Genomic DNA, 23,298 nt, shown 5'->3' with positions numbered 1-23,298 from the left:
AAGAGAGGCGCAGGTAGATTTCCGTCGTTCCTTAACCGGTCGACTCGGCCGTTTTCCAGCCATTTGCCGAAGAATAAAGTCGTAGTTTAGGCGGAAACAACCGCATCCGACCTGGAAACGGAGCGTAACCGGGTGAAGTCGGGACGGGGGGGTGATCGCTCGGCGCAATTTTAAAGAATTCGGCTCGATCCCTTCCCAAAAAACAAATGTTAAAAGACGAAAAATTCGTGGCTCCACTCACCGAGATGTTGACGCAATCCTCGGAGTTTGGAGGGAATTTAATGATGAATTTGCTTCCAGCTTTCTCTTCGGCATCGTTCAGCGGTCGGAACCGACACACCACTTTGATGTTGCACTCGTTGGGGTTCTCCTGCATTTTGACGACGTTTTAAAAACACCCGAGTTCGATTTGATGGGGGACTCTTCAACGGTCGAGTTCGAATTTGCGTAGAAATCGAAGGAAACGCGGATCAATTGTCACCCTGGCTTCTTCCATAACCGTCCTCGACGGCTCCGCACCGCGTCTTATCCGATTCGGCCTTCGATCTTTTTGTCTTTCGGGTTTTCGAAATGACGCCTACGTTGGCTTTCGCACCTATCCAAGAAATCTCGTCTATCTCCGCTGTACTTCGAATGAAGATCCGAGTCAACCCACGACAGAAGCGGCCATCTTGAATCCCAATGGACGATGGGAATTTTTTCCGCCTGACGTCATTCGCCGTACGGGTGAATTTACCCGTAAAATCCCTTTTCGGGAAAATTTTCCTCTACCGTAGGGAAAATTCGGAAAAACGAAAATTTCGAAATTTCTAATTTCCTTCGCTCGTCCGGGATTTATCGATTTGCCGAATCGAAATTATTTCTTATGCCGTTTGTATTTAAATAAAACGGTGCGAAATTTTGTGAAAGTTATTTCAAAATCGATCCGATTAATTCCGCAGTTGGCGACGTCGCCACCGATATTTTTATCTGGGATCTTTACGATAAGCCGACGCTTCGAAATCCCTACGTTTAGCGTTTTATCCCCATTTCGTGTGATTCATAAAAATTTTCGTGCCGTTTGATACGGGTGAACGATAAAAATCCCGGAAGGTTTATTTATGTCGATTTTGACTTCGCCTATTACTCATTATTCACGCTTCGAAGTTTACGAACGTGTCGTAACTCGAGTCGCGATCTTTCCAGTTCGACTTTTTTAGTAGAAGAACGACAGTTTGCACGTCCGACCCAATGACGCGTATAAAAATATATATATATATATCAATTTTCGTCGTCTAAATTTACGAAAAGGAGGATTTAAATCCTACGGTATGCGCGTTTACGCCCTCTATTCATAATTGCGACGTCATTAAATTAAAGACAGATATTTCCCTACGTTCTACGAAAATAAAAGGAGAATTTGCCGAATTTTCTTTCATTTTCGAGATGGAATTAAAATCGATTCGGGTCGCGTCGCGATAATTCTTTCGATTTTACAATAATCTAGCGATACTAATAAGCGAAGGGAAATTTCCCTACTTCATGTATTATCGGCCATCCGTAAAAAAAAAAGGATAAGGACATTTTTGAAAAGGTTAGATATTTTTGATAATTTATAAACAAATAAAGTTCGTAAGTTATTAATAAAATAACGGTTAGAAAATTATAAGAGAAACGAAATTCACAAATTTTTGTAGGGACCACGTGACCTCAAATCTAAGCGACTTCTCTCGCCATCTGGTGACGATTTCATATTTAAAAATTTTAACCCGTATATAATAATAAATATATTAATTAATCATTATACAAGTTGATGAGCGTACAATAGCTAATAAATTGTTCTTATGTTTCAATTATCTAATTTTCACTTATTTCTGTTAACAAAAGTGGAAACAATTCGTGAAGTTTTGTTCCATATTTTAGATTAATATTGCGATTATACTTATAATTTAAGATTGATTTATTGATTTATTTGAGACAATTTTCGAAAGAAGGATATTTTTTTAAAATAAAGATTGCATTTTACGAGTTTTAAGCGCAACGAGTCGTAACCAGAAAATGGCGTCCGACAAAGTGTCGTTATTTTTATATCTTGGACTTATGTCGCACTGGAGGGCCAACTTTTTCCACGCTTCTGCATGGACTTTCTGCTTTTCGGCGGTTTTACTCACCAGAACGCATTCTCAGTACGGTTTATAGAACCGTATAGAGAATGCGATCCTGGTATATGACACTTCAAAACCATGGTTTATCGATTAAACCATGGTTTATCGATTAAACCATGGTTTATCGATTAAACCATGGTTCTAAAGTGTCATATCCCAAGATCCTGAATAAATTAATCTTTTTTTGCGCCCTGTGGACATTAAGAAGTCTTTTTAATCGAGCCTAACGTGGGTTCGGCTAGGATCACAATGAATGTAGATTGACAAGTTAACCGCTTCCATCCGGAGTGAAGAAATTTTTTTATAAATTTGCTGGAGATATTTTAACCTCTAACTTCTTTAACCATTGAAATTGTGTACGACTATTGGTGACTTCACAGACGAGTTTCCTCTAGCGAGTTCTATAGTGCACAGTCTTTCAGGTATTTCAGTTACAGGCCTTTGATATTATCCATCCACCTGGTACGTTGCCTAATGGAGCCCGGGCCACCACCGCAATCCAAGCACAAATGAAAACACAATCGATATTGCCTATGGCTTATTTACCACAGGCAATATCGACTTCGCTGGGCAAAAATTAACTGATAAACGTAAGAGCGGAGCGTGAAAGAAGATCTAGAAACTCGTATAAACGAGGTCTTACTGTATATTAAAACAAAACTACTACTTAGGAGTGGGTGTTATCCTATGGGCAAGAAGGGCAATTGTGTTAGGACTCCATTAACAGGGGTTCCCTAAACCAATTTTTTATAAACTTATTACTTGTAGTAAGAATATCGAAATTTAAATTTGGGCCATATCTGGAACACTAGATTGCCTGTTTAGTTCAACTGGCACAGCGCAAAAGTCGTGTTAAAAAATGGGAGTGCGTATAATAGATGACCCGCACGACTCTATTGTTAAAGGAAAAGTATGATATACAGAAGCAAGCCACTACTAATTTGAGATGGAGAGCATATATTTTAAATGAAATAAATTAAAAATATGATTAAAAATTGCAGCCCAGAATTGCGACGATTTAATAACATTAAATAATCGCTCGTTTTGGTATTTGTTTTCCTCGTGTGACGCGTCAATACCTCGATCGCTTATTCGAGTTTAATAACAATACACGCCGTTAAATAAAGGCATTATTGTCTGTAATGTATTAATAAACGAAACAACATATTAACTACTGTTTGCTGACTCAAGTGGAAACTATATTAAACAGGCAATATCGAACAGCCTACGTTTATATTGTTTGGAGCGTTGTTTACTTTTCCGTAACAGAAAACATCTGTAATAATGTAGACACGAGAACTAATGGAAACAATTAGTAACGAAAACAGAATTGTTATAATCTTTTCGGGGGTGGGACGAGATACACAAATCTATTAATAGGAAGTGTTGGGTTTTTTTAGGAAGATTTGGGTTCATTCAGGAAGCGGAAATGACCTTCTTTTCTCGGAGAATATATCCGAGAAAGAAGTCCTTGTCATTACTACTATACGCCATTTAGGACCCTGACTTCCTGCTTTGAAAGAATGCGAGGATAAGCTCTAATATCGGCTGGACTTTAAGGCAGGCCTGCATTATACGAAGAACTGAGAGGCTCGCAATCATTATTTTGTATATGTATAGGAGGAAAAGTGGGTTTTTTTCCGATCTGTCTTCGACAATTGCAGGGCCTGTATGTCTACGCATGCTCATAGATTTCTGAGATTTTCGATCACTCGGATTCCATTCCGGGACACCGAGCTGTAGGATGACGAATGCCCTTAATCACCTTTACCCGAACTTGGATATTGGAGAAGACAACTTGTTACACCATTAACAATAGGATTTGTTTTTTAGAATCATTAATTTGGTCTCTGTATCTTTGTTATAGATTCTCTCACAAGCAGATTATTATGAATGGTACCGACACCGATGGTAGGGGAGAGTCTATCGATCAAAAGGAGAAGAGTTCCAGTCGAATCAGATGATTGGTAATAGAGTTACGTACTGTACCTTCGGCAAACAAAACAATTCTATAAACGAGGTGTGAAAGAACACCACGGAGTGAGATAAAAGCAGTCTTGTAACCAAAATAGGTCTAAATCGTTGCAGGGTACGGGAGCAACCTAAAAAAGTGCCCACCACTATTTTTTTCTCTTTACCTGTCGAACACTAGGCCTATTTGCTACGGTTCTAGTGTAAAATACACGTAACGGTAGCATAAGTTTACGTGATATATTGCTTGTATGCTATTGAGATAATTATAAAAAATCCAACGAAATGTATTTATGATATTGATGTGTACCGGTACTTTACGTATTGTAAACAATCTTTTCTTCTATTCCAGCTATTTTGTTGTTTATAAGTGGATTAGCTTTGTGTTTTTCTTTCCCGTTTTGTTATAACTTAACACTGGGTTCATCCTCTGGGTTTTTCGCAAATATCGATGTTTTGAGACCTCCGAATCCAAATAAAACATTCAAAAAACGGAAAAAATATTCGTTGTGTTAGTGTCTATTTCGTTTACTATCTCGGAATGGGATAAAGATTAAGGATATTAGGGGTATTAATGCTATTTAGTGTTGGAAAATGAAACACAAGGGAAGTCACACCCTAGTACAAATAAAAACGATCGTCCTAATGTCCTTTTTGAGTGCCGAGAAAGTCACTTTTCACCGTCATTTGTCTCTTTACTCCTCCAAGAAACTGGTTTCGTCAATATTTTAAAGTAATAAAAACAATTAGAATTAGAATATTCTTTTGGATTTTATGGAGTAAAACCGCCGAAAAGTCGGAATTAGGTCTTGTCATTGTGTAGAAGACGGGAGGAGTGGCGCCGGAATACCTTTGGCATACACGAACTATTCGGCCATAAAATGTCTCAGAGAGGAACGTCGTTCGAAACTTCTCCCGTTTGAATTTTCTCCCATAAATGAGAGAAAATGAAGGGGGGTAGAAAAACGTTTTCGGGGGAGAAAAAGAATGACAAATTTACAGAAACTTGGCTAAAGGAAGAGGAACTTTCGCCTTAAAACCATTTATATTTGGAATTTAAAGTATTTATCGGATACAAAAGCCCTCGATAACCGTCTAACCGTCACGTATATTCGTTAATTACACGTAACCGATACAGTCGACCCCTCTATAGCACTGTTGATTTTTCCGTTTTATATGAATTCCTTGTTGTACGAGTCACTTAGATTTTACAAATACGTGTGCTGGGCTGTGAACAGCTGAAGTATTTGTAAAATCTAAGTGACTCGTACAACAAGGAATTCATATAAAACGGAAAAATCAACAGTGTTAGAGAGGGTCGAGTGTAATTTCCAATGTAAACTGGAGAAAGAAGGTTAAGTGAATGTCGACCTATCGCTTTCTAGGTAATAAAATGGTGAGTACAAAATTATGTTTCGTCTTCTGTATGATGAACGTGAGCTAACGACGAAGAGGGAGGAAGAACACCAGCATCATAGGAGGATGAGGAGGAGGAGGAGGAGGAGAACAGACTTATCGCTTAATTTAACTTAATTGCCTGTCAATTGTCTGACAAATTAATATTGTTAACCTTTGTATAAAGGTGTAGTTACTACCAAATAAGAAAGAAAGGCTTTAACGACACGGTTTCTTTCGTAAAATTCGTACTGTAAATCTGAATTCACCCCGTTCCTAACACGATTTTTATCTTTAGTTAGCAATTTTAAGGTTATACTCACTTTTCTCGGATACAAACTGGTGTAAAATTTCGCTAAAAGATCGTGTAAATTCTTCTATTTCCAACACCAAATCGTATGTTAAGGAATGCGAACGTGTTTATTGGACTCGAGATATTAAAATATCGATTTGCCGGTTATTCGAGAAACGTTCCACTTGTTGAGGTTTGCATTCCTTTCCGCGGATATAGTTAAACACGAATTCTCCGTCTCGGTTTCTCCACAGAATTTTAATTTGGCGAAATGCTGGTCGACTTCTCCCCCCCTTTCTTCCCTTATACCGAACGTATTCCATATTTTCCGTTCGTAAGACGTAAAAGATAGGCGAGTCGACTCGTCTTTCTGCACTCGCAGGCTATTTCTGGAAAGATATTCTTAATAAAAGAACTGTTAAAGAGTATAACAACCGGAAAAACTCGTAATGTCTTTTAGAACGATGGAAACTTCGCTTCCGGTTCGGTTCCTTCGGTGTTTTTTAAACGGAAACAATCTTTCCGGAGAAGAAGAGGAGGAGGAGGAGGGGGAGAGGAGCGAGAGCTTCTTCTTTCCTCCGCCAGTCGAAGCGCCACTTAGTCCGAGAGCGTAACGACAAGCACCCCAGTCGTTTCATGGCCTCCTTTAGAGAACGATCCTGCCATCAGGAACGTGCGATAAACGGTGAGTGACAACTTCGTTTATTCGGAAGAAGAGCGTGCGTTTAGAACACCCTATACCTCCCTCCCTTCCGTCCTAAACGCGCTTCTACTGTGACCTTTAACATCGCTACTCGAAAGACGAGAACCACTAATCTTACGGGTTTCCTCCGAAGAAAGGGGCGATTTCCGGAGGAACGAGAGAGATTTCGCCCCCTCGATTGGTCACCACAGTGGGAAATGAGAACGAAATATTTCCAGGTTATTACCCTTCGTTTCCATTATTTTAATTAAAGGAGAAAGGGGTCTCGAGAGAAATTAAGATTCGTTTTCCTCTGTTGCTTCGCCCTTTCTCCCCGAAGAAACCTCCTAACTCAAAAGTTTTCTTCCATTTCTACGCGTGCCATCGATTATTATCATAACATTACTTAATTAACGCTAAGATAAAATGCGATTTAAGAGGAGGTCCGAACTCGCGACTCTAACTAGTTTCTCGGTTGTCACCTCTCTCTCTGTCGAGTGAAATTGCTCTTCTAGATTTTATGCACCGTAAAGTACAGTTACGTCGTTAATGTTACGAATATAAAGTTTATTTTGATCAGACATACGTGACGTTTGCAGATTCGGAACCTTTCTGCCGGGCCGTCTGGGATGGACTTCTATGTTGGCCTTCCAGCTCTCCCAACCGAACCGTTTATCTGGCCTGCCCTCAGGAGAAGGGTCTCGATACGTCACGTGAGTATATTTCAAGTTAAACCTCGAAAGAATTAAATTATCACTGCATTTCGTCAGTGCAGTGATGATTTCTGACACTGCTCTGTGCTTTGTATATAAGATTTTAGGGTTTGTGTATCTTATAACGAAGCCCAGCAATTGACACGTGGCTGTTGTCTTCACCAGAATTTCCCCTATAAATGCTAGCAATCCTCGAATTTGTTTACAAAAACGGTAGTGTTTATACCGAAACGTGGGAAATGAGGTGTTCTTTCCTACCGGACGTCATTTGTCGAAAAGGGGGGATGGAGGGTGGCGAAGACATGGCAATAATCCAAAAATCTAATTTACCCGAACTCAATATCTCCCTATTTACTTGAAATGAATTTGGCGCGGGGATGCTTTATTCTCAATTGTTTCTTTCTTTCACACTCAATTGCTTTCCAATAAAGCGATCGTGATCGAACACGCGCAGTGACGTTTTTCTCCCTCTCCCTTTAATCACTTTCTTCTCGTGGAGGAGTGAGATTGGAAGTAAAGCGCGGCAGTCCATCCTTTGCAGAGTTTGCCAGCAGAAGATGCGATCAGGAAGGCAAGTGGGCTGGAAGAGATCGAGACGAAATTTCGGAGGGATGGACCAACTACACTTCTTGTTTTACACCCGAGGTGAAAAGTATTCTGGACAGACTGTATCGCGGATCTTCCGAGGATATTCAAGTAAGTGCCCTTTCTTTTCGTTGCTCTTTTCTCTGAATCACTTGAACTTCTTTTGTAGATTAAACTAAATACGGCCAGGAGCACCAGAGCCGTAGAAATGGTGGGGTTGAGCCTTTCTCTGACGGCGTTAATAGCCTCTCTCTACGTATTCTTCGCATTCAGGTGAGTGGCGGACTTTTTATTATACGAGGAACGTAAACGACGTGGTAACTTTCTTCATTTACCATTAAAGATGCCTGAAGAATAAACGTACCAAACTACACAGGAACTTGTTTTTGGCCATGTTTCTACAGGTGAGCGTTCGTCTGATCGTATACGTCGATCAGTGGCTGGCCAGACGTTCTCTGGACGACCCTCTTTCGGGAGGAAATCGTTCCTTAGGCATCGAGAATACGGTAAGTGTACCCGAAGTAAATGAGGTAGTTACGTTTCTCGACGCTTTCGTTTCGTCCTTAGATGATCCTGTGCGAAGTGTGTTACGCGGTGATGGAATACGCCAGGACTTGCGTTTTCACTTGGATGTTCCTAGAAGGAATACACTTACATACCACCGTGGTTTTAGTCTTTAGAAAAAAGGTGGACTTCCTCGTTTTCCACTTGATCGGATGGGGTGAGTCTGCTTTACTTTTTCAGATTTTTTAGAAAAAGAGGAAGAGACGAAGAGCCTCTTTTCCTTCAGGTTTTCCTTTATTCTTGGTGTTAGTGTGGGGAACAACCATGGCCGTCTTCTATCGACGTTCCCTGTGAGTAATTTTTCACGTTTTTTCGAATAACCACGAAGCTCGTCCGAATAAATTAGACACTCTCGCTTAGATGTTGGTGGGGATATCACTTCAGCGCTTACTTCTGGATTCTGGAAGGACCCAGGATGTTCATTATTATGGTAAATATACATTCGGTAAAAGGATTTCCTCACGACGAGACGTGGTGGAGAGCGAACGTTTTCTATAATTACCGTTAAATGTATTGTTCGCAGGTGAATTTGGTGGTGTTATTGAACGTGGTTCGAGTGGTGATGATTAAGGTGCAGAAAAGTGTTTCCAACGAGTTCCAGCAAATCAGGTCGGTGCTAATCAGAATTTTTCTCTTCTATTCTCTAATAATAACAGAGTGGTCGAGGAAGGTGTAATTTCGCACACGTCAGATCTCCTAACACGTCGTAAACACGTCAGATCTCCTAACAATAACTTACTTCGTTAGGGTCTGACCTAAACGTTTATAGAGACGAATCTAACATTACTTTCTTCTTCGGGAATTAAAGAGAATTTAAATGGTCGATCATTAAAAGAGCAAAGGAAATAGCTTAATATCTCTTTCGTTGTTTAAACCAATTAAACGATAGAAGACACTAACAATTCGTTCGACACTAAACGAGTCGGCGAAGGGCCACACACTGGGGTTTTCCTTAGTAAAGACGGGTACTAGAGTAGTGAAGGGATATTGTTTCCTTTCTACACTCCTCTAATGATTTCTGATCCTCTATTGCGCATACGAGTATCGTCACACCTCGTTAATTATTCAAATTAGGGTGCCGGGATGCTACCGTTAGCGTCATAATTACTTCGGTGACAATTATCGCATTAAAACGTTATCCATTCGAGAGATGAGATATCGTTTGATCGCGTCACAATTACATCACCGTTGGAAATTTGAATATAATGCAATTATATTTGGCTTATTAAGCAATTATTTATAAAACAAGAAATCGGGAAAACTTTACGGTATTTTACACGCTAAGAGCTTTATAAATTGTAACTCTTTCTTAGAAATCTCGTTTAACATTTGTTTATTAAAAATCTCTCTCTGTGTCTCTTAGTATTGTTGAGGGATTTCCGATGTATATTATCATCCTTCTCTTTCCTATCGCCGTTTATCCTTCTCCTTAGCTTTTATCTTCCTCCCCATTCCTAATATCATCCAATAATGATAGTCTTCTCTTTCATTTTTCCGTTTTCCATTTATCATTCCCTCTATAACATCTCATTAGACAAAATACCCCCTATAACACTGTTGATTATTCCGTTTTATATGAATTCCATGTTGTACGAGTCACTTATATTTTACAGATACGTGTGCCGGACTGTGAATGGCTCACGTATTTGTAAAATCTAAGTGACTCGTACAATATGGAATTCATATAAAACGGAAAAATCAACAGTGTTATAGGGGGGTCGACTTGTATAAAGAATGTACAGATATTATTAAGGTGAAGTTGTACATTGATTGCGTTTAGGAATCCAAAATAAAAGAGATTCGTTACGTTCTCGTGTTTCCTCACTTCATTAGAAATCGATCTTTTCGATAACTCTTATTTGTTTTTTTTTTTCAGAAAGACTATCCGAGCGGCTCTATTGCTTCTCCCTTTATTGGGAATTACTAACCTGTTGGACATCATTCCCGGTCCTTTGGATAAATCTCCCGTCCAGTTCGCCGTCTGGTCCTACACCACACACATCTTGTCTTCCTTCCAAGGATTCTTCTTGTCTCTTCTCTATTGCTTCCTCAATCGTGAGGTAAATAACCCATTGATTCTAATAAAAATCCTTTAAAACTGAGGTTAGTAAAAGATAAATTCGTAAAACAACTTGTATTGTTATATTAAGAATACGGAGAATTTAAAATTTGTAACGCGGTGTTAAATCCTTAGCGATCTTTTATATTAGAAATAAGGGAAAAATCCCTATAATATATAAAGTATATTGTATTTTCTAAGTCGACCCCCCTGTAACACTGTTGATTATTCCGTTTTATATGAATTCTATGTTGTACGAGTCACTTAGATTTTACAAATACGTGTGCCGGGGTGTGAACGGCTCACGTATTTGTAAAATCTAAGTGACTCCTACAACATGGAATTCATATAAAACGGAGTAATCGACAGTGTTGTAGGGGGGATCAACCGTACGTTTATTAAGTTTTCAATACTAAAAAATCGATTATTTATCGACACGACAGGTAAAACAAGCGATGAAGAAGCATTGGTCATTCATCAAATTTTCTTATTTCAACGGAATAGAAAGGAAGAGAATCGAAAGTCGAGGCCATTTTAATCTTACTTTCATCTCTCACCTTAATTCCTTTCGAGGTAAGGACGACGATTTTCTTCGTATTCTTCATTTCCTTACATGATTTTAAATCGTTTCTCTTCAGCCAATATCGAAGACGGGCCAGTGTTAGAAGAGGAGAGGGAAACGGCGACATTGTAAGGTAGAGAATAGGGAAGAATGATTTACTTCTATAGATTAAATACAGCAGAGATCGCTACAGGATTTAAACAGTATATTTTTGAAGAAATTCGAATCGACCGCACTCGTCTTCTATACAAATATCATTCGCTATAATAAAACGTTAACGAATAGGATGTAGTCGGAGTTTTATATTATCATTCTTCGCCGTTGACCGGAAGAAAACGTTATAGAAATACGTCTTCTTCCCGACAAGATATATTTAAAAATCCATTTGGCGACTGATTATCCGGAAGAGCTAGACGAATCGATCAGAAGTTAATTTCTATAAATGGATACAGTAGGAAGAAACGGGACTTATTTTACTCTAAGAATAACGCTTTGGGTTCGAACCCGCTCCTTTAGACATGCCAAAGACTCCTTATATTTGCAACAGATTCCGTTGTATTAATCTTAAGAATGTCTCGTCTACCATGGCGATTTTATCAATCGGAATTACATAATCTTTTGTTTTTCTTTAAATGGCGAAAAATATAATTCTAAATCCCCGATCGATGTGGTTCGTAGGATAATAGAGACATTTGACTAGAGAAATCGTAATCCTACAATTCTCGATAGACGAAGACTTCTCTATTTAACGTTACCAAATACAAAAGATGGTTGTCGTTTGTTTAAGAATAAAACAAAAGAGAAGGAATCCGTTTAAAACCCTAAAAGTCACGCATAATTTCTATAGTATCCTGGAGGTTGTACGAAATTCCAATAATACAGAAATGTAAGAGGACGTGCTTCCCAATTGTTAAGGCCGATTGTTACAATCAGCCATTTGGGAAGGAATTGTTAAAGAGGATGGCCCACGAATCGTCAAGAAAATATCATTAAAGAATAGCGATCGGTGCGAATCTTCTGTCGGAACATCCTCCAATTATAAAGAAAGAATAGTATGGTATAAGGATACGATGGTATCTGTTGTATCGAATCGATTACGTTGTGTTTTTTAATGATCTCGAGAGGAATTCCAATGGCCGAGAGTAATTCGCATTGTCAATAATGCAAAGGACTAAATGACTATTTTAATCGATTAAAAAGCTCCTCTTATCCCTTCACCGTAGTCTCTTCCAGTGTAATCCGTAGACGCGCAAAATAGAATAGAAATCGATTTGATTAAACCCACGTTCCCGTTGCCACAATCGTCTGGGGGGAATATTCCCTAATTTACACTTATTCGACTGGGTTTCCCGGCCTATAAACCTCGATATTTCGCCTTCCCGGAGGGAATCGTTTCGTTTATTACGAGTAGAAACACCGAAATTTAATCTATTCTAATCTATACATACATTTATAGTATATACAAAGGTTAGGGATCATACAGCGGAAGGGTGCCGAAGTGCAATATGTATTACGATGAAGATATTTCTCTCCAAAATACGAGGAGGCTCGAGAGGAAAGCTTTGGTAATTGTTTCGCGTAGTATTGTATAATTCAATAAATCGACGATGTTCTGAATAATAATAGACGTGGTTAGAGTAAAACCCAAACGAATCGGATTCCATTTTTAATTTAGTGTTTAGAAATACGGATTTTTCTCTCCCGAAGACCTTTGATATTAACGAATCGCATTATAAACATATACTATTCCAGAAATATACCAAATGGAATAGTTCAATCCTCCCCTGGCACTGTATGTGCAAGGGGAGCCCGTACGGTACATACTTAAAGCTCTAAGTCTGGGTTTGCCTTCTTCCTAATCCCAAAGGGGGCCTCAAATTTCATTATTAAACAAACAATAGAAAATTTATAATTTTTGTCAAACCTATATCAGGGCTCCCACATAACTATATAAAAATAGTTGCGTGGGAGCCCTGATCGTTGATTGAATCGTAGAGTTTGAAGCTCCTTATATAACTTATGATGCTTTTTTTATAGCTTGTGCTCCTCCTTTGATAATCCGCGGGCGCTTATGGTACGGTACTGTAAATGCCCTTAAATGTGGGCGTGTGGTTTGTCCCAGAACATTGTTATTTGTTACTATGTTACGTAGTTTTTGTTAGAAAACATACCAATTCCTACATAATTTACTATATAGTAATCACGAGCGACCCACGCCCCGCCAGGTTATAATATGTTGTCCTCGGGCTTTGGCACGCGATTTTATTCATCCGTTTTCTGTCTCGTGCCGTTAAGCAACACTAATTAAGGCGATATTCGTGACGAAGAACATTGAAACTAAACTTGATTAGTAAAAAGACGAGAAATGACTAAAGTATTGTAGTCTTATGTAGATGTTCTATCTACGTAAACTACCCTACTGGCGTAACTACGGAAGGACCTCCGGGTAATGAAAAGACCCCCTTCGGTAAGAAACAGTTAACAAAATAATACTAAATAAAGTTAACTACAGACTTGTTATAATCGATCTGTTTTATTCCTATGGAGTTAAGGTAGCGAGGTGAGGTGATTGTCACGTGTTCATTCAACGTACATAAAAGTCATTGACTTTAATAGCCGATCAAAAATTATTAACAATGGCTTACGAAGGCAATTCTAGTATTGTCTCGAGAGATGTATTATTTCTTCGACCATTCATAAATACGAATTCAAGAGTAAAAAAAATGCATTGCTTTTCTTTTGTGGGTTTATTTAAAAGCAAAATAGAGTGGAGATATATCAACTTTACCCTTCTGTTCTATAACTCTGACCCCTCTCTCCCTTTCAACTTTTAAAAAAGTAGTTTTTATTCTATGTAACTGCAATTTCGTTGAGGGCAGTTTGTCACATTTGTCAAGTATTTTAATATAAAATATAGTTAAATTTGTAATAAAATATCTCGTGTGACGTGTACGTGTTACGCGATTTCATCACCAGCTTAGAGTCTATAAAGGGATTGTTTACGATACGATATAGAACCTACTACTATTGTTAAAAACAAGCTTTAATATCTGATCGAATGCTGAGTTTTTTTTTCTTTATATAAAAAGAATACGAAATATTTCGGTTGCAACACCATTGCAGACGTCGATGTCATTGCGTACGCTACTTTCGAACCTTCTGTTTAGAATTTTTACGGGTAAGTAAAAGTTTTTTGGTATAATTTTGTTTCTTAATTGTTTGACGAGCAAATATATTTTACCACCTGCGAAAAAATTCTTTATAACAGGATTACAGTCGACCCCCTATAACACTATTGATTATTCCGTTTTATATGAATTCCATGTTGTACGAGTAACTTAGATTTAACAAATATGTGAACCGTTCACAGTCCGGCACACGTATTTGTAAAATTTAAGTGACTCGTACAACATGGAATTCATATAAAACAGAATAATCAACAGTGTTATAGAGGGGTCGACTTGTACGTATCCAATAAAAGCTGTTGTGTGGTGGCTACTTCCGCCCTTTTTTGTGAAACTATCGGCCGAGAGTACGCATTACCTGTTGAGGATGCTCTGAAAGAAAAGCGGTAAGAGAAAGATATACTAAAGAGCACGAAAAATGAAAGGAAAAGGAAAAACGAGAATAAAATAAAAGGAAATATTAGACGTGTAAGTCGAGATTATAGAACTGAAGTGATGGTAGAAGACTGGGTGCAAAGTAACAGTTGTGAGAAGTGGTGGCACCTACGGAGTCGATCCTTACATATACGACTACTGATATCAAAATACGAGATGAGGAATATCGTTCTTTAGAAGGGCAAGAGTACCTCTTACCCCCTAGAGAACGATAATCCCCTTCTTACCCCCTAGAGAACTAGGAGGGTAAGAGTACTTCTTACCCTCTAGAGAACGATAATCCCCCTCTTACTCCCTAGAGAACTAGGAGGGTAAGAGGTACTCTTACCCTCCTAGTTGTCTAAGAGTATGCTGTGTTTCTAAATGTAATTATTTTATTATTCTAAACGTTTGTACACAAATTGTCCCGTTTAAAGGACATAAAACATACTGTAGATTTTATCTACTGTATTATTTCGGATTAATAAAATTGCTTTGGTAATTACGAACAATTTTTTCTTAAGTTCGCACTCTTTCCACAAACACATCTTTTATATTGTTTTCTTCCTCGCATACCTCTAAACAATTTTGGATCTGACTGTAAACGTTAGAATTTTATAATAGATTTCACGATAAGTTCTAGACAGATCTGCAATTCGTGTTTATTTCTAATCAAACTGGAGGTAAAATTAAACTTCTGAGAGGAGAGGTGGAACAATGGTTGTTCCAACTCCCTCCACAGATCGATTGCTCCTTACCAGGAGAGGGGAAAAAAACCTTTAAAATAGGTAATTCTAAAGAGTAACGTTGACTTCGAGTGAAGATTAAGCTAATTGAAGAATAAATAAATTAACAAAGGAAGGCAACTAACCGAGTGTAGAGAAGAATAAAAAAAAAAAAAAAAAACTCCGTAACGACCCGATTAAATCGTTATTTTTATATTTTATAATAGGAGTAAAGTAAGTTTTTTCTTTTCACGTGCAAAATCATACTTATATAATGTTAATATAGAAGAATCGATCAACGAGGTTATCATTGAGAAGGCGTGACTATACGTGAATCTATTTTGTGAAGTAGAATGGAATCTTTTAAATATATTGTATTCGGTGAGATATACCTAAAAATTATATATATATATATAACTATTTATAGTGTTTCTTAATGGGATAATTCCTAATTATTTCGGCGAAACACCCTTTCCACTCCTTTGTTCTACCATCGTGTTCTTGGTGGAGCACCTAGAGATACCGAGCAGGCTCATCTCCACTTTAGATTCACCTTTAAGTATCTAAAATAATTCTTTATAGCGGCTATTATTACAAACACGTAGAAAACAATTCATATTTTAGTATTAAAAATGCACACATCAGCACGTATTGTACTGCACTGTACATTCTCTAACGTAGTAAATGAATCCAAAATGGCTGGCGAGTCTGCTCGGTATTTCTGGGTGCTCTACTTGTCATTTTTGCGAATTCGTGCAAAAAATACGGTGTATTAATTAATTAATTTGACCACTATCCAATTCCTAGTGTTAGGTTTTAGCTATTGTATTACAGCACGATTAACTTCGTGTGAACCACGATACATCGTTACATCGTTGCTGGAAAGAGGGTGAAAGCGCGAGACTACTCAGTGGTATCGCTGGAGGGTGAAATGGGAAGGAAAGAGAGGTTTAGGAGAGGGGTGAAGGTGAAATGGAAAGAGAGGTAGGATAGGTGATGAAGGGGTAGGATCATGAGCGCCAGCAACACATTTATTGATGAGAATAAGAGAGAAACAAAATACAAAATATACAGAATACAGGGTATACAATACCTGTGTACAAGCTGGTGAAGGTGGGAAGAAGGTCTTCCTCAATCCCGCAATTGCAGGTACTGCTTCCTTTTTTTAAGAAAACGGTGGAGATAGGCCCTGAAATTACCGTGTGCTGTCAAGAGCTGGGTGATGGCGTGATTGGTGTTGAAGAAGTTAAGTGTCATCCTTTTGCTGATGTTGGACAGGAATTGGTGAATTAGACGCCCGGTGTACTGACGTCCCATTCCTTTTGCCAGCTATCCATAATGATGGCGTTAAGCTTGTTTTTGATGACAGAGAGGGGGATGGAGACGTAACTGCAGTTACTAGTGTTTGTATGGGCTTTCTTGACAAGAGCATCAGGTTTTTCATTGCCGTAAACCCCAGTGTGTCCCCTTACCCAGTACAGGTTGATAGAAACCACCCGACCAATCTCTCCTATGATCTGGAGGCAGTCGTTGATGATGGGGAGCTGGCGATTGCCATTGTTCAATTGGTGGAGGGCTGTGCGGCTGTCACTTAAGATGTCGATGGTTGAACCACGATACAAGAAATGCCTCGTGGTGGTTCACAGGAACAATCGTTCCACGCGTTAGCTTCTTAACTGAGCGATTTTCTATGAGAAAATAAACCTACCAAACCAGAAGAAATATTCGGTACAGTGCGATTCCGGATTACACAGGTTTTACTGCATTGTATATTTTCTCTACTGTGAATAGTTACTTTAAACTTATAATTACTGTATAAATTTAAGGTAGATATCGCTATTGTAGAATCGTACGCGAATTAGTCACTAGAGATTTCGTTATTTCCGTAAAGGGAAAATTCCCGACATCCGTCGCTGGTACAAATTCCATGAAATGTCGTCGTTCTGTAGTCATTTCTCTTTCTTTATTCTTTTCGACCACGCGCCACACATAAAATTTTGCCAATTGATCTCCTTCTTGGTCTTGTCTTTCGGGTTTTAACCATTTACTTATTTTTCCAATTATTCCTCGATTCCACGGGTGTTTAATGTACTGTACAGTACATTAAACACCCGTGGTTAGTAGTGTATCCGGAGCGAAAACGAATTTATGCCTCGTTTCTTGCCTATATATTTCTTTGGCCTTGTACAAAGGGATGTGGCGAAATAACGATAATTGCCAGCGAATCGAACGAAACGGCGTTATCGTTATATGACGTCGAAATTTACTCGGAAGTAACCATTCCTCTTCCTTCTGCGTATCCGTTAAGGAGAAATTTTAGTTCCCCTTCAGCACCGGACAAATCTACTGTAAGTACTGTATATAAAATTTTATTTTAGTTTAACAAAGAATTAAAGTTACACCCTGGATTTAACTTTCGGAGGAGCGAAAATTTATTATTTCTCTGCTAAGGATGCAGTTCGAAATTAAGAAACAAAACTCGATCGACACGTAAACACATCTTTGGACATTGATTTTTGTCCAGGTATCTCGCTCGAACACCTCCTGTCCGCATTATATCAATGCTTCTCTCTGTTTCGTTTACGCTAATTACTCACGTTCATACTTATTACTGAAGGAAGTTCACACTAGGTCATTGATACGAACAACTTCCTTGATCGTATGATCAAGGACGTATTCGTATCGATGACCTAGTGTATACGTGAAAGGGCAAAGATGCTTTATGAACAATTTTGCAAAGATCTTTCTAATGCAAGGCATTTAATTCATGTTGAGAAGGAAGATATGCTGTGGTAAAAATTCACATAGTATATAGCATGCGTTGAATTGACACCCGAAGTGTTACTGCTTACGTGTCTTAATTGTTTTAGGTATTTGTGATCGGAACGGAACGAAAGGAGAAGGAAACGAAAATGAGAAGAGAAGGCATTCTTCGGGCGGAAGCGTTTCGTCTGATTACGTTGGCGTCCATTGTTCTATTCGCTTCGGGTACGTGTCTTCGTATATTTTCTGTGACGTATTTTATTCGCTTCACTCGAGATAAAGAAATGTAATATCGAACGAAATAGGAGCAGAACCTTCACCTTGTCGAGGTATTATCTCCTGCCAGAAATGCCTGACGTCCTTTCCCTTTTGCGCTTGGTGTTTACGGACGGTAAGTCGACGACTTAATTGGCTAATTCGGGGACATCTAAATCCCTTTCTTTTCACTTTTAAAGTATAATTTCTTCGTCTCCGGCTCCCACCAAGAGATGATTTTATGTATTTTAGGACGAAGAGGGACCCAACGCCTACTGCGAAGATTGGGCGGTGGTGAAGAGCGAGTGCTCGGAATACTTGTACCCCAACGGCAGCTATCAAGCGCCAAGGGTAAGTCTCTTTTTCTTCTAGATTTGGTCTGGTCTAGGTCTGACGGCGCGAATAAATCTTCAGGAAGAAGACTTTGCCGAGAGGACGGAAGAGCGGAAAGCCATTCAGATGAAACCTCAAGAAGTGTTCTTGGAATTGCGACCCAGTACGTACTGTTGTACCTATTTCAAAATTGATACTCTTCGTTTCGTCGTGGAATTTTTAGATTTCTAGTGGTTAAAATTCAAAATGGCGAAAGGTAATTTTTACTACAGAGCAGCCGGTTCGTTTGCGCGTGGAATACAAGCAGGCGAAGAACGTTCCCGTGGACCTATACTACCTGATGGACCTGTCGAACTCTATGAAGGACGACAAAGACAAATTGTCTTCTCTGGGCGATTCGGTGGCGGAAAAGATGAAGAACATCACCCGAGATTTTCGCATCGGATTCGGTTCCTTCGTGGAGAAAGTGACCTTTCCTTTCGTCAACACTCTGGCTTTCGAGTAAGTGATCGGAGCCTCGGGAGGGGGCCTCAAAAAACGTTTAAGTAATTGTGTACTTAACACTAACAGGAAGAATAAACAATACGAGAATTTCTCTCGTCCTTATTGTTTTCGTAATCACATGTCTCTAAGTGCCGACACCGGAAGATTCAAAAAAGAGGTGAATGCTGCAAATACCTCGGCCAACGTCGACGATCCCGAAGCGGGACTAGACGCTCTGCTCCAAGCAATTGTCTGCAAGGTATTTGTTAAGTTAATCGGTGAAGGCCTGGTGACGTTTAATACGGAGTGCCGAGGAGGAAGGAAGGGCACCTGACACGCAACCCGTTATCAAAACATTGTAATTTAAGGGTTGCGTGCCAAGCGCCCTTACTCCTCGGCATCAACTCGAATTATCTATCAAATCTTGTGTTTTGATCGTTAGAATTAATACGGAATTTCTTTGTTTAATGGCAATGATAGGAAGAGATCGGATGGAGAGACAATTCGAGAAAGATTTTGGTGTTTTCTACCGACAACAAATACCACATTGCCGGAGACGGAAAGGTAATCTTTTTCTATTTTTACCTTAACGTATCTCCTTATTGTCTCCCATACACTTTGCTTCGTTTTCTTTATCTCTTTTGTCTTTGCTACTATTCTATTAAGAGCGATCTTCGTCCTCTTTAACAGTTGGCGGGGATTCTGCGACCGAACAGCGGCCGGTGCAGCCTGAACCGGGAAGGAGAGTATTCCGAGTGCACGGACAGAGACTACCCCTCGGTGGCCCAGATCGTCCGAGCGGCCAGAGAGAGCAGAGTCAACGTCATCTTCGCAGTCACACGGCAGATGGAAGACGCCTACAGTTCCCTGGCTTCCCGAATGGAGGGGTCGACGGTGGCCGAACTCAGCCACGATTCCTCCAACATCGTCCAATTGATCCAAGAACAATACAACGTGAGTCCTTCGTTTCGACTTTCTACCCTCGGAGGATGGCTTTTCGATTTACGTTTATTACTCTTCAGGCCATAACTTCGACGGTGAAACTGACCAGCAACGCCTCGGATCCCGTCAAAGTCACCTTCTTCTCTTCTTGCCCCGGGTGAGAATCGTAACTTCTTCCTCATCCGTTCTCTCCGGTTATTATTAATTAACAAACGTCAACTAATTGTATTTCAGAGGGGGAGACAAGTGCGAAAACGTTCCGCCGGGCACCGGCGTAAGTATGTAGAGGCGTTTCAAAGAATAAAAGAGTAATCCGAAAGATGCCCCTTTTCCATCCTCTAACCTACCTACGTTTCCGGAATAATCGCCGACCATTTTTCAGGTGAGTTTCGAAATGGAAGTCACTCTAGATTCCTGTCCACCGGATAGGAATCTGTGGAACCAGACGTTCCTTGTGTCTCCTGTGGGAGTGGACGAGGCCCTAACCGTTGACATAAGAATGATGTGCGAGTGCCACTGTGAGAACAGGGTGAGTGTCTCGTAATACGTTCTGATCGATTAACGTTAAGTAAGTTGTGTCTTGGCGTGAGAAATGTGGCATTTACGAACGTTAAGCGACAATTGAAATTTCGTACATTTAGGTCGATGTTTTATAAATTTGGCGAAGAGGGGAGAGAGATGACGGGTTATTCTTTGCGTTTAGGAAGAAGAGAGTGTGCAGTGTTCGGGCGAAGGTACTTTGGAGTGCGGAAGTTGTCTGTGTCGGCCGGGTAGAGCCGGAAAGAGATGCGAATGCAACGCGGAAGACGGATCTTACCGTAACGATTCGGCTTGTATGAAGTAAGTAATCCTTCTTATCTTTCGCTTCCAGAAGTTCCCCGATGGAAAAACGCTCTTACTTCTCTGATCTTCATTCTTTTTTTCTTAATTTATGTTTTTCGTTTCCTTCGTATTTTCAGCCACAATAACGTCATATGTTCCGGTAGAGGAGTATGCGTCTGCGGTCAGTGCGTGTGCGAAACCAGATACGTAAGTAGTCTGGTTTAGTTCCGGTTCCTTTCCGGCGCTCGACCTTTCACCTCCGAATTTATAAGAAAGCGAAAGCCCGACGATTAAGAAAACTTTATCCAAATCGTCGGACGAGTAACCCTTTTCAACGAGGAATTATTTATTATTAAATTAGTAGTGTCTTGCCCCGTACTGTACTATACAGTACATCATACTTTTCCTTTAAACTCTGCCTCTGGGTATTTGAATTTTTACGCAGAGGATTTTTCAGGATCCCAACGAGAGGATAATGGGACGTTTTTGCGAATGCGACAACTATTCCTGTAACAGATACAAGAACGCCATCTGCGCAGGTAAGTCTTTCCTGTCCTTTGTTCTTACGGAGCTTACCAGACAACGTACTGTATTTAGAGTGGTTTTGTTTCAGGTCACGGGATTTGCCAATGCGGCATTTGCGAGTGTTTTCCGGAATGGACGGGAGATTCCTGCCAGTGTGAGGTTTCCGTGGAAGCCTGCCTGGACCCCGTTACAGGGGTAAGTGTACTGTACCTTTAACGTCTTCTCCGATCACTCCGGGACTTTTTCTTCAGACCACTATTCCATGTTTCCATTTAAAGTGTTCCATGTTTGTTCTAATAAAAATACAGACTTACGGAAGCAGGTTTTTTTATCTACGTTATTTAGGTGATGTGCAACAATCACGGTGTATGCGAATGCGGAAGTTGTAGCTGTCTACGCAACGAAAGAGAATACTACTACGGAACTTGGTGTCAAATGTGTTCGGTTCGTATCTAGAAATTCATTACCTTTCTCTAATAGACTTTCCCTTGTTAATTTTACCACCTTCTCGCGTGGATTAAACACTTCCACTTGTTTTCTCCGCAAGAAACTATATACGTATTCGATTTAAATTGTAGGAAACATTTTAATTGGTCGATTTTCTCGCAGGTCTGTCCGGAAAATTGCGGTCTGTACGACTCTTGCGTGGGGTGTAAGACGTTTAATTCAGGTCCTCTAACTCAACCGGAATGCGATAACTGTACTGGATTCTATCGACATTTACGTGCTAACGGTGAGTATCTTTCGCACACCATAAACGTCACGATTACAGACTGTGTGCCATACTCTACGTATCTGCCAGGAAATAAAAGTAACGATAATTAACAACAATAAAAGTTGGAGACTAATTACACACTTTGTATGAATTAACAGATAGCGTGGAAGGTATGCAGAAGTGCACGTTCGTCGACGACGACGACTGCCGGGTCCACTTCTATTATCGACTAGACGAAAAGGATACGCCCGTGATTATCGTTAATCCTATTAAAGGTATGGGAGACACCGGCACGCGAATTTATACGGGGTCGGCCATAACTCTGACTATTTTTTTTAATTATTTTTGGGAATCAGATTGTCCCGGAACCGTCGACTACTTTCCTGTGGTGTCGGGTTTGGTGGGTGGCATCTTGGGTACCGGTCTGGCGGCTCTATTGGCCTGGAAACTGATCACTCACGTCCACGATACTCGAGAGTTTGCTAGATTCACAAGAGAACTGTACAATGCAAAGTGGAGCACGGTAAGAAACACGAACGTTCGTTTTCTTTCGCTCTATCGAGTGGTGATAATTATCCGATTGCTTTGCAAAGAGGGAGATATTTTAATTAAACCAAGTTTCGTAGTGTAATTAACCGTTGTTTTATTGTTTTTTTTTTTAGGACGAAAATCCCCTGTTCGTAGGAGCCACTTCCACTTTCCACAACCCGACTTTCCAGGACGATTCTTAGCCTGGACCGGATCTTCGTCGAGTCTTCGTTGCGGAAGAACGGTGTCGCTTCCGTTTATTACAATACGAAATGTTTAATAAGATATTCAATAAAATTCATCATTCAGAAATCTTCGCTAATTATTTATTCTCCCATCTGAATTTCAATGAAAATAAGTTCGACTAAAGTGCGTTTATATATAATTAGAAGAAAACAGAAAGACTTCCCGACTCTCGGTGTTAAAAGTACAGTACAACAGTCGACTCCCCCCTATAACACTGTTGATAATTTTGTTTTATATGAATTCCGTGTTGTACGAGTCACTTAGATTTTACAAATTCGTGTGCCGGACTGTGAACGGCTCACGTATTTGTAAAATCTAAGTGACTCGTACAACACGGAATTCATATAAAACAAAATTATCAACAGTGTTATAGGGGGATCGACTGTATGCATAAT

The 23,298-nt window shown here is 39.7% G+C and overlaps 2 protein-coding genes across 2 annotated transcripts in view; both read left to right on the top strand.

Annotated features, from left to right (window-relative positions):
- The first annotated feature begins 6,474 nt into the window (after positions 1–6,474).
- Positions 6,475–11,686, top strand: LOC111622221 (PDF receptor-like). The gene is made up of 12 exons (XM_023364573.1): positions 6,475–6,487; positions 7,084–7,197; positions 7,739–7,893; positions 7,952–8,055; positions 8,126–8,288; positions 8,350–8,503; positions 8,573–8,616; positions 8,693–8,776; positions 8,870–8,955; positions 10,223–10,406; positions 10,849–10,978; positions 11,044–11,686. The coding sequence occupies exons 4-12, from the start codon at positions 7,991–7,993 to the stop codon at positions 11,097–11,099; spliced, it is 966 nt and encodes a 321-aa protein (XP_023220341.1). The 5' UTR covers positions 6,475–6,487; positions 7,084–7,197; positions 7,739–7,893; positions 7,952–7,990; the 3' UTR covers positions 11,100–11,686.
- Positions 11,687–17,024: 5,338 nt separating this feature from the next.
- Positions 17,025–23,298, top strand: part of LOC111622240 — a 15,921-nt gene continuing 9,647 nt past the window's right edge. The window contains 19 exon segments of the mRNA XM_023364592.1: positions 17,025–17,639; positions 18,162–18,279; positions 18,360–18,445; positions 18,562–18,660; positions 18,724–18,805; positions 18,915–19,384; positions 19,606–19,689; positions 19,816–20,079; positions 20,148–20,224; positions 20,302–20,341; positions 20,450–20,596; positions 20,771–20,907; positions 21,027–21,096; positions 21,347–21,428; positions 21,503–21,609; positions 21,760–21,858; positions 22,024–22,147; positions 22,288–22,404; positions 22,486–22,652. Of these exon segments, the coding sequence (XP_023220360.1) occupies positions 18,204–18,279; positions 18,360–18,445; positions 18,562–18,660; positions 18,724–18,805; positions 18,915–19,384; positions 19,606–19,689; positions 19,816–20,079; positions 20,148–20,224; positions 20,302–20,341; positions 20,450–20,596; positions 20,771–20,907; positions 21,027–21,096; positions 21,347–21,428; positions 21,503–21,609; positions 21,760–21,858; positions 22,024–22,147; positions 22,288–22,404; positions 22,486–22,652 (2,328 nt within the window). The 5' untranslated portion in view covers positions 17,025–17,639; positions 18,162–18,203.

This window comes from Centruroides sculpturatus, unplaced genomic scaffold, assembly GCF_000671375.1.
Source record: "Centruroides sculpturatus isolate CEXI.00-Female unplaced genomic scaffold, Cexi_2.0 scaffold219, whole genome shotgun sequence".
NCBI lineage: Eukaryota > Metazoa > Arthropoda > Arachnida > Scorpiones > Buthidae > Centruroides > Centruroides sculpturatus.
Note: the sequence above shows the minus strand (reverse complement) of the source record. Positions and strands in the feature narration are given on the sequence as shown.